This window comes from Juglans regia, chromosome 5, assembly GCF_001411555.2.
Source record: "Juglans regia cultivar Chandler chromosome 5, Walnut 2.0, whole genome shotgun sequence".
NCBI lineage: Eukaryota > Viridiplantae > Streptophyta > Magnoliopsida > Fagales > Juglandaceae > Juglans > Juglans regia.
The window spans coordinates 17,097,617-17,108,800 of NC_049905.1; the positions used below are offsets into that span (position 1 = coordinate 17,097,617).

General features: G+C 33.0%; 1 protein-coding gene across 1 annotated transcript; it reads left to right on the top strand.

Moving 5' to 3' along the window:
• The first annotated feature begins 2,128 nt into the window (after positions 1–2,128).
• LOC109013359 (transcription factor TGA9-like) lies at positions 2,129–10,919 on the top strand. Its single transcript, XM_018995415.2, has 13 exons — positions 2,129–2,240; positions 2,339–2,484; positions 2,627–2,718; positions 3,080–3,156; positions 3,454–3,720; positions 4,513–4,557; positions 4,676–4,735; positions 4,834–4,911; positions 5,080–5,119; positions 6,032–6,303; positions 6,452–6,673; positions 9,596–9,738; positions 10,530–10,919. Exons 2-13 carry the CDS (start codon positions 2,375–2,377, stop codon positions 10,621–10,623), a joined length of 1,500 nt encoding a protein of 499 aa, XP_018850960.1. The 5' UTR covers positions 2,129–2,240; positions 2,339–2,374; the 3' UTR covers positions 10,624–10,919.
• Positions 10,920–11,184: the final 265 nt, after the last annotated feature.

The following is an 11,184-nucleotide window of genomic DNA, read 5'->3' on the forward strand; positions in this document are numbered from 1 at the left end:
CAGATAGAGTAGGGAAGGAACTCCATGGATACAGAAATCTAAGGCTCCTCAGCATATCCTTCCATAACAAGAACATGCTGTAAGGTTTATTGGGAACAAAAGTGGCAGCACCTAAAAACAAAAATAAAACAATTTGAACCTAATCCATGAACACTTCTCTATTTGAAACAAACACTTTTTTTTAGGCCAATCATTCATCATAAAAAGAATAATTGGTAGGAGGCATATTACCTACAAAGGTAGTAGATGAGCACAACATAAAATATTTCCATCCAACCTATATTAATATGAGAAATAATGACTCCCATTACTTTAAATTCTCTCTCTCTCTCTCTCTCTCTCTCTATATATATATATATATATATATACATATTCCTCAATAATGCTGGCCATGGATATGTAAAATATATAACAAGTCTAGAAATAATATAGTTAATCCATCCATCTCTTTCTATTCCCTTTAATTTTTAGACAACAACTTAGTAAGAGTTTTTAACAAAAATCCAAAGGCCTGTGGTCTGATTGGTATAAACTTCAACCTAAAAAATAGAGGTTTGGAGTTCGAAACGCCCCTCTCCCGGATGTATAAAAAAAAAGAAAGAAAAGAAGATGCAATTTAAATGATCAGTAATTAATCAGGTTTCTCATGAAAGGAAACAATGTTTTAGGACATGGAAAAGAATCGAAACGAGGCCTGATGCAGAATCAGCTCGAGCATAACAAGGAAAAAGATGAAAACAGTAGTCTGCCATGAAGAGAACTGCAGCAGCTTCAGGCCAGCTCTACAGGGATGCCAAAACTTCTACAAACGGAAAGGAATAGTAATATGGCATGGTATTAGGTGATGACAGGAAATGGATGTTGACCCATCAACAAAAGGGATAATTCCAATCAAATACATCTGATCAATAGCAAGGATTATATTATAAAAAGTGGAGGTTTTTGCTTGTGGATGATTATTCTATTGTTATGGTTGAAATGGTATGAGCAGAAGCTTCAAATAATAATAAAATACCTCTCTCTCTCTCTCTCTCTCTCTCTCTATATATATATATATATCTAGTAGTTGTCAAAAGTAAACTCAATATCCCTCTTTGGGGTGTGAAAAGATCATGAAAACATCTTTAGAGCTTTTTGCTTGCCCTTCTTTTACCATCTTTTGTGTAAGAGAACCTTGTCTCTATCTCCTATTCAATGTTGGATTTATTGTACTTTTATTTGGAAAGTTTATTTTTCTTCTGCAAGTGCTTGCAGCCCTGAAGAGCCCTGTAAAGGAACCAATCACAAAACACAGGCGGTTGGAAGAGAGAGAGAGTGGAGTAGGAGTCAGTGATTCTCGTGGGTTCCTGCCAAAGACCCCACCCTTTGTTTTGTTTCCATTTTTTTTTCACACCAAGAGGAATTAATTATCAAGTATACAGACATGTGTCACTTTTGTCCTCATACATTATGTCTATTTTCTTAAAATTAATTTTATATTTATCTAAACAATTTTAATTACATAATGTCATTCATATTTCAGCTAATAATTTTTCTTTGGAGGATTGGACCATGCAAGCTACTATCAATGACATAAAGCACAACCTCGAGAGCTTTGAAAACTGGTCTATAGTAAAAATTCATCGGACAAAGAACCGATGTGCGCACAATGTGGCGCAATGGGCAGCTTCTATGAAGGCCCTTGAAAATATTTCCCTAATCCTAATTCCACCAAGTTTACTGAATTTCCCCAGATCCACCTGTGTTACATAATTAGATTATGATGAATGCTGAATATTTGTAATGTAGCTTTAATATCACCTTGCTTACAAAAATAAAAAATAAAAAATAATAATAATTTTTCTTTGGGAGGACCTGAGAGAGGCTGCCAAGTGCTAAGGACAAGATTTTCTGTACGGTGGGGATGAGTTTCAAAGTCTCATAAATATTTATGACCATTGGGATGATAAAGCAGCCTAAACAGACTAATCACTCAGGTTTCTTCACAGAGGAGGAAAGAAACAGATGGAGACACCCCGCATGAAAGATCAAAAGGTGAAAAAAGAGAGAGAAATATCATCTCAGAAAAAGACTGGACCCTCTTAAGGCTACTTAAATATACTTTGACAAGATATCTTTGATCCTTTGCTGCTCTCTCTTCCTCTCTCTCTCTCTAGCTCTCTCTCCCTCTCGCCCTTTCTATCTCTCAGCTGGCTTCTGCTGCACATAATAATTCTTCTTTGAACTTCCACAAAACTGAGGTAAAACAGAAATGAAAGATTGGGAATATTTCTCCAAGTCCTGATCTTTATTGTTTTTCTTATGGTATTTGTTTCTGCAACATGTAATTCCCTTTCAGTTCCTTCCAAATGAAAATAGTCTGAGGTGGTCTTGCATGGCGAGCCATAGAGTTGGGGAGACTGGTTTATCGGACTCAGGACCTTCAAATCACCATCTCCCTTATGCAGTTTTTCATGGATTTAATGCTCCTTCCACAAGTTTCATGTATGATGACAATTTTCTTCATTGTTTTCCCATCAAAATCTTATTTATTAATGCAAAATCCTAAAAGGAATCCCTTCTTTTCTCGGTAAAAAATTGATTTGGCTTTGTTTGCTTCTCTGCTCATGTCTGTTTTCATGTTTAGCAATCAAGAAGGATCAGCTTTCGATTTTGGAGGGCTAGAAGAAGCAATTGTGCTGCAAGGAGTTAAGATAAGAAATGATGAAGCTAAAGCACGTATGCTTCTCCCTCTCTATTATCTATCTATCTATCATTTCTCCTTTTGTGACGCATGATGGCAATAACCAACTCCTAAAAGCATAGAGACTAGAAAGTGAGGTTTGAATATGTCTACAGAAGGCAGAGAGAGTAGGGGGGGTTTACCATTTCCAATACTGTAATGATTCCTAGAGAAGAGACTGGGGTGGCGTGAGGCTGCAAACTTAGAAACCTGACCTCCCCAGCATGATTTACTGACTCCATAACTGCAGAAAAAAGAGGGGGGGATTAGGTTCCTCTACCTTTTGGAACTTTGAAGTCTTTGGACCCTTTTAATTTTGGTGATCCTCTGAAGATTTGGCTTTTGTGATTCTTGCAGCTTTATTTACAGGCAGGCCTGCAGCCACGCTGGAAATGTTCCCTTCATGGCCAATGAGATTCCAGACCACCCCAAGAGTAATAGTCTACTTTCTCCGTCTTTGACCATCTATTGTCGTATGAATTCTAGATAAACATGCTTAAAAGTTCAACCACAGCAGAACATCCCGATAGACAATTTGAACATTTCACTTTCATGATACAGTTTTCAAATTCTCGTTTGAAAACTTGTTTTTTTAAGTTGATTATGTGTTGTTTGGGATGGATTCTTAGATACAGGCCTGTCTGCAAGTGAGTCTGTTGTGGGGACTATGCTTCTTTCTGGGCTCGATTCCCATGTGAGAAATTTATTTTTTGGTGCGTTTCTTACAACAGGGAAGTTCAAAATCAGGCGGTGAGAGTACCGATTCAGGTTCAGCAGTGAACACTCTTTCAAGCAAAGCTGAGGCCCAGTTCGAACCAGAATCTCCCATCAGTAGAAAGGCATCTAATTCCTCAGATCAGCAGGCTTTTGATCAGAAGCATCTACAGCTTCAACAGCAACAGCAACAGCAACAACAACTACACCAAGAGATGTCAAATGATATATCAAGAACAGGACCATCGCAGAATCAATCAGCTGTCAAAGCATCCCTAGAAAAGGTTCTTAACCTTCTGCGTTTAACTGTTAATCTTGCAGTTCTCTCTTTATCCCATATCCCAAAACTCTGGAAAAAGTCGTACCTTTATTGTTATTATTACTGTTTTGATCTCTCTCTCTCTCTCTCTCTCTCTCTCCCCTCTCGGCGTATCTTCATATAAAACAGCACAGATCCCAACAACTCTCAGAAAATCAAAGAAGTGCAGAGTTTCCCTGATTTCTGAATGATTTTCTGAAGAATGTCTGACATGAAGAGAGAGAGAGTACTGTGGACAGAAAAAGAAAAGAGAGAATCTTCACAGTAGTTACCACTCTTTTCTCGTTATAATATAGTGACACCCTTCATTCAACCCCTTTAACTCAAACCAAAAACTTCTTGTTTTAATCCCTGGATCTGTTTGGGAAATAGGAACCAAATCACAGCAATCTGAAAAACCTTCTTGTTTTTAGCCTTACATCTGTTTTGGGATTAGAACAAACCACAAAAAAACACCAAACACAAAAATGGCAGATAATGATGTCTTCTGCTATCCTTATTATGTTGATGATTACCTGCCTCAAGGCCAGTGCTCAAATCTGTATCAGAAATCAGAAATGCTTCCAAGAAATTCTGTGAGCTCTCCTATGATTTAAAGACTAAAATAACATATAAAATATCTATTTCAGTCACTTTCCATAGTCTTGATATCATCTCTGCTCTTACAATTAATTTTCCTTAAAAAAATGATCATTTGTCATATTATATGATCTTTTCTTATTTAATATTTTTCCATATTTTTGGTTTTTCATTGCAGAGGAATGGAGACGGTTCAACTTCTGAGAAACAACTTGATGCTAAGGTCCTCCATCAATACAATAAAAAGTTTTTCCTTGATATTTTTTTTTTTAAATTTCAAAACTTTTATATTCCATGGCATTGAAGTTTTGAGCTGAAATCTTGAGCATTAATGCTTTCAGACATTGAGACGTTTAGCTCAAAACAGAGAAGCTGCAAGGAAAAGCCGCCTCAGGAAAAAGGTAATCATAAGTGTAACATTAACTTCACTGTACACTTCTTCTTCTTCTTCAACTTTGGGGTTCAAACGTTAGAATCTGATAACTCTCTCTCTCTCCAGGCTTACGTGCAACAGCTAGAGTCAAGTAGAATAAAGCTTACTCAGATTGAACAAGACCTACAAAGAGCACGAGCACAGGTTCATGTATACTTGCTTTAATTAATTTGTTACAATATTAATTTACAAATAATTGAAAAATATTCTTTTGTTTTTTTTTTAAAAAAAAGAATCAGTGTTTCAAATTATGGACAAATTAATTAATATTAAATAATCTTATTATTTTGGGTTGTCTGACTATAATTATAGGGTGGGCTATTCTTGGCTGGTTGTGGAAATCTAAGCTCTGGTGAGTTTTCTTAAAGATACATTAATTATCTTATGATCAATGTATTTTATATTAAATTAATGGAATATTCCAAGAAGCAATGCCCTTTGTGGTATGTATATATATAGGGAAATTCTATACACCATATTACCATCTCATTTTCATCGACCATTAAGTATGATGTGACATATTTATCACTATTAAATAATCATTTATTGTATATTTTTTTATCATCTAATGGTAATAAATGTGCCACATACTACTTAATATGATTAAAATAGGATGAGAGTGTAATGTATAGCATTACTCTATATATATATTTTGTAAAGAAGACACCATGTGGTGGCTAGTGATTAGGTAAAAAGGAGTGCGTGTAAAGAACACCATTTTGTTTCCCTAAATCTTTTGTCAAGCTAAAATCGTACTCAAGATTATATAGGTTTTTAGTTATTTATTTATTTTTATTGATCTTAACAGTCAAACCTAAACCAATCGATACTACAAATAGTCAACAACAATAATGTGAGAGACAAAACATATTTTCTTCTTAGGAAAATGCAAATATATACTAAAAGCTGCCGGTACTACTTTTCCAACATTTTCATGTGTGTATACATGTACATGTCTTTTGTACGTTTGTCCACATGAAAACTGTTAGATGTAAAAGATAAAAAATAGGATAGAATAATTTTATTTAAAAATCTTTACATCACATATCATCCACGTGACATAATTTAATTTAAAAAATAAATTTGAAAAATAAAATTATAACACGTGGATGATGTATCCATGATCACTTCACAATGTAATTGTATCCTAGTACATGTTGAGTAAATATTATAAGTGGATCGAAGATGATGATCAAGGGTAACCCATTTGCGAGAAACAATGATCTGTATATATATATATATATATATATATATGATATTGTAGGAGCTGCAATATTTGACATGGAATATGCAAGATGGATAGAGGACGACCACCGGCTGATGGCAGAGCTTCGGACGGGGCTGCATGCACATTTGCCAGACGGTGATCTTAGAATAATAGTTGACGGATATGTTTGTCATTACGATGAGATTTTCGAGCTCAAGGGAGTGGCTGCCAAATCTGATGTATTTCACCTCATTACTGGCCAGTGGATGTCTCCAGTTGAGCGTTGCTTCCTCTGGATAGGCGGTTTCAGGCCCTCTGAACTCATCACGGTTTATATATATATATTTGTTTTCTATTTTATGTCCATACTTTTAATTAATTCATGTGCTATATAATATATATATATATATAAACTTAATTAAAAAAAATAGATTTATATTTATATAATTTATTAAACCTTTTTTGGGGATTAATCAGATGTTGATAGGTCAGTTAGACCCACTAACAGAACAGCAAGTGATGGGAATTTCCCGGCTGCAACATTCCACACAACAGGCTGAGGAGGCTCTCTCCCAGGGCCAGGAACAGCTCCAGCAGTCTCTGATCGACACCATTGCGGCCGGGCCAGTCATCGACGGCATGCAGCAGATGGCTGTTGCCTTGGGCAAGCTTGCCAATCTTGAAGGCTTTATCCGGCAGGTAATTAAATATTAATAATTAAACCACCTCGATCATTATTATTGTTGATAAATTTATTTCTTGATGAGGATCTATTTCTTATATATATATATATTACGTGCATGAATTTAGTTAGGACATAAATATATAATTACTCTTCTGATCAATACGTAATTAATAGTACTACCCATAGCTAGTCATCATGACATCCTTTAACGATAGATGAAGAGACCGTCTCATGGTAATTATATATATATATATATATATATATATATTTATATGTATGTATGTATATGCTTGCTTGTTTTAAAATTTGGGAAAATTATTCGGAATACCAAAATGGATGGTGGGATTTGAAGAATGGGGGCCGGGCATGTAACAAATTTGAAATTTAGTAGATTATTGCAAAAAGAGTGATAATTAATCGAAGAAGTATAAATTAAGTACTGTATTTTTCTTAAAATTTAAACGATTTTGAGAGATATTATAAAATTATCATTTATCCCAAAAACTTAAATTGATAGGAATAGATAGATTTTATTATTTATTTTATATCTTAATAGATATTGATCATAAGATGTCCTGATCTCTTTTGATCAAAATATAATGATAACTCGTAAATTTTAATTTTATTAAATTATTAGGAATATTACTAAAGTACTAAAACTGATTAGAAAATCATGCATGCATGGCTACCTGGCTATAGTACTAAAATTTGCTCGATCTATCTAAACAAAACCAAAGTTAATTTAGAAACTAATTATATATATATATATATATCATGTTACAATCAGCATGCAGGACCTTTAATTAATGAAAAATTCTATTCATAAGCCTCATAAACTACATACCATACATCTTTTTTGTGATTTTTTTAATTTTTTTTTTCCTTACAAAATGTGTATTATATGGATAATGAGTAGAATAATTCAATTATTTTAAGAATAATGAAACAAAAAAAAAATTAAAATAAAATATTGTGGTGGGTAGGGCTTATAAATAGCAATGCTCTTAATTAATTCCTTAGTATACGTAGAGACCTAGCTAGGTTAGCTATACGTGCCAATATATATGCATGCAAGCTGTAGAAAAAGATGTATTTACTTTTTTTTGTTCACAATTAGTTGAGACTCTGAAAATGATTTCATACGTATAGCTAGACCTGGTACTGCCCATGCACTGCCCGCGCGGCCAGGTTGAAAATAAGCCCGGTTTAGGTACCGTACGTATACTAACTAGTTCTCAAATTTTCAAAAACTTTGATGATCAAAGTCCTAGTATATACAGTTAGCTAGCTAATTTCTTATAATTATATATATAATGGCCAGCAAATATTCAAATTGTAGATGCATGCATGCATGAGTATCATGGATTAAAGTACTTGTAATTATTTTATAGTCATTTTCGTCGCAAATAACTCGTTATAAATGCTTATTTTTCTTGTAGAATGATCAATCTCATCTCAAAACAGATCCGATATTAGTACTCATCAATCTTCCTAGCTAGCTAGCTGCAGTACCCGCCCACCTCCATTAACCCTAAACCCTCTTGATTGCCTCGTTAATACATATTGGCCCCTAATTATATAAGAAGAGAAAAATTAAGGTATTAATTAGATCTCACGGCCTAGCTAGCATTTGCTTGCATGCCCACGATGGATCGATGGACATGATCCATGGAGCTGGCAAGTAGTACTTGATTAAGCTAGCTAGCTTTGCAACATGTATTAATGTGAAATGTGTTGTGTGGCCGGGTATCATTACTCCTTTGCTTAAATCGTACATCTATATAATTATTCCTAGCTGTTTTTGTGTGTGAAGCTAATTTGGTTGGTTAACTACGTTGTTAAAATAATATTCAAGTTCATATATATATATAAATATATATATTATTATTATTATAATATTATATATTATACGTAGCTAGCATGCAGCTTGTTTGTCTCGATCGATCCTAGCTAGCTAGAATTGTTTTGTCGCGATTCAAACTTCCCAAGTTCATTACGGCTTCGTTTGGTTAGTTAACTACTCTCAACTCATCTCAACTCATCATTACAATTTTTTCAAATTTCAACATAAAATATAATAAACAATTCAACTTTTTCAAATTCCAAAATAATAATAATATTAAAAAAGAATATTCTAACAATATTTTATCATCTCAACTCAACTCAATTCAACTCAGTTTAACATCCAAACACAACCGACCTATATATATATATATTTATATATATATATATGTATAGTAAATTTGTAATTCAGGGTTGATCATCTAATTAAATTCCAGTAGTAGTACTTATACATGTTTGTGATCTGCCATATTGTATATAATGTGGTGGGTTTTCTACTACTTCTTCCATAGGAATTAAGTATAAGAAGTTCATCTGCAAGATGTTGACTGCTAGGGTTTTGATGTGGTATTTTCATCTTATTGTATAATTAAAGGACGTTTCTATCAAAAGTTGGTCTGAAAGTGATGCCCGTTGAAATAAAAACCCTAGCGGCCAGACTTATCAACAAAACTTTAGAAATAATGATCCATGCATGTGGGTTATCTTTATCAATATTAATTAATTAACAAAAAATATTATAAAATTTCTATTTATATATATATATATATATATATATATATAAAGGGAATAGTCCAAATCCAGATCAGATAATTCAGACGCATTCATGATCAGTTTCAACCTGATTTGAAATTCTTATGCATGTATAGTTTATCATGATCATGTCTATATATCATGTGCCCTTGCATATATGACTACTAGCCCCACTTGCATTATAATATATGTATATATAGGTGTTAATGATGGATTTTGTTTGCTTGGATATTCATATTAATCATAATTCATATATATATATATATACACAATGTATCGATGAACTCGTAGCTAATAATTATTATTTGTTCATTCTTTTTTGAAAACTGATCTATCTGCAGGCTGATAATTTGAGACAGCAAACCCTTCATCAATTGCGTCACATATTGACTGTCCGACAGGCAGCCCGGTGTTTTCTTGTAATTGCAGAGTATTATGGCCGACTTCGAGCCCTTAGTTCCCTTTGGGCATCTCGACCTCGAGAGTACGTAAGATCAAACGTCGTACTACACCCCATTAATTAATTTAATGAATATATATTATTCTATTCTCAATTAGTTTGAAATATATATATAATTAATACATGATGAATACTTAATTTCTTTATATATTATGTTTCAAAGAGTAAACAATTCTAAAGATAATAAGAAAATTTAATTTTTTATAAACTCTTCTTTGTCTGCTTGTCAGCTTAATGATCAAAAGAATATTAATTGGTATATAGACTATAGTTTTTCAATATATATAATATTAATTAATGAAGGTAGCAGTGACTGATTTTGTGATATGATATATCATCATTTGATCAGCCGGGAATATTTATTGGTGCTTTGTAAATCAAGTATGTGAAATCAGTAGGCCACTTGTTCTAAAAGTTTAAGGTGATAGAAAGATATAGATTTAATTATTTATATTATATTCTTAACACTCCGGCTACCTTAATAAGTATGCTGATATCAACACATTAAATATTTAATTAAATAAAGTAAAATATAGATTAGTCAGATCAAATCGAACTCAGGACCTCTTATATTCTGATACCATATAAAATCAATACTATTTGTCCTAAAAGTTTAAACTGATGAGAATAGATAAATTTAATTATTTGTATTATATTTTTAACAAAGTGTACGTTACAATATTTACTCATTCGTGATGACATAATTAATACTTAAGGTGCACTTTAACTAATCTTTCTTCTACATTTTCTCTTACATTATGATCTCTTAATTATTTTCTGTACCTGCGCATATATGCATATATGCATGCATGCAGGAGCTTGATGAGTGAAGATATGATCTCGTGCCAAACAACCACGGATTTGCAAATTGTGCATCATCCTTCGCAGAATCATTTCGCAAACTTTTGATGCTAAGTCCAATGGAGAAATCCTGCTTATCCTCTGATTTTTCTTTCATGGCCGCGCTGTTGGGATTTCTTCGAGATACTTTAGATATTCGATCAGGAGATAGGACATAATTTCTTCTTTTGAATTAACTTGTGTTATTTGATCTAGAAATGTTATATATGATCATCTTCTTCATGTAAATTTATTTTATGAGTAGTACGTACGATCGAGAAAGCTTTCTAGCTACTTGCTTCAAGAATGAGGAAAAATTAGAAAATCAAAGTTCCAGTGTATTATATATTAATTATATCTGTAAATTCAGCATATGTTATATATGTTCTTTAAAGTGCTAATATATAGCTCTAGCTCTTTCCTTACAACTATATATATATATATATATATATATATATATATATATCTATATATATAAAATATCCATGCCATGCATGCATGTCAAGACGCTAACAATCAAAAAGCCTGTGGCTGCCTATTATATATACAATATGGAAGTTGATCAACATTTCAATGATACGGCCTGTGATTAGAGGAAATTTAATTCATATAGTCAATTAAATTAAGGAT

Coding starts and splice junctions, on each gene's coding strand:
- LOC109013359 (XM_018995415.2), top strand. CDS start 2,375: ATGGCGAGCCATAGAGTTGGGGAGACTGGTTTATCGGACTCAGGACCT. Junction 2,485..2,626: donor GCTCCTTCCACAAGTTTCAT/GTATGATGACAA, acceptor TTTCATGTTTAG/CAATCAAGAAGGATCAGCTT. Junction 3,157..3,453: donor GATTCCAGACCACCCCAAGA/GTAATAGTCTAC, acceptor TTCTTACAACAG/GGAAGTTCAAAATCAGGCGG.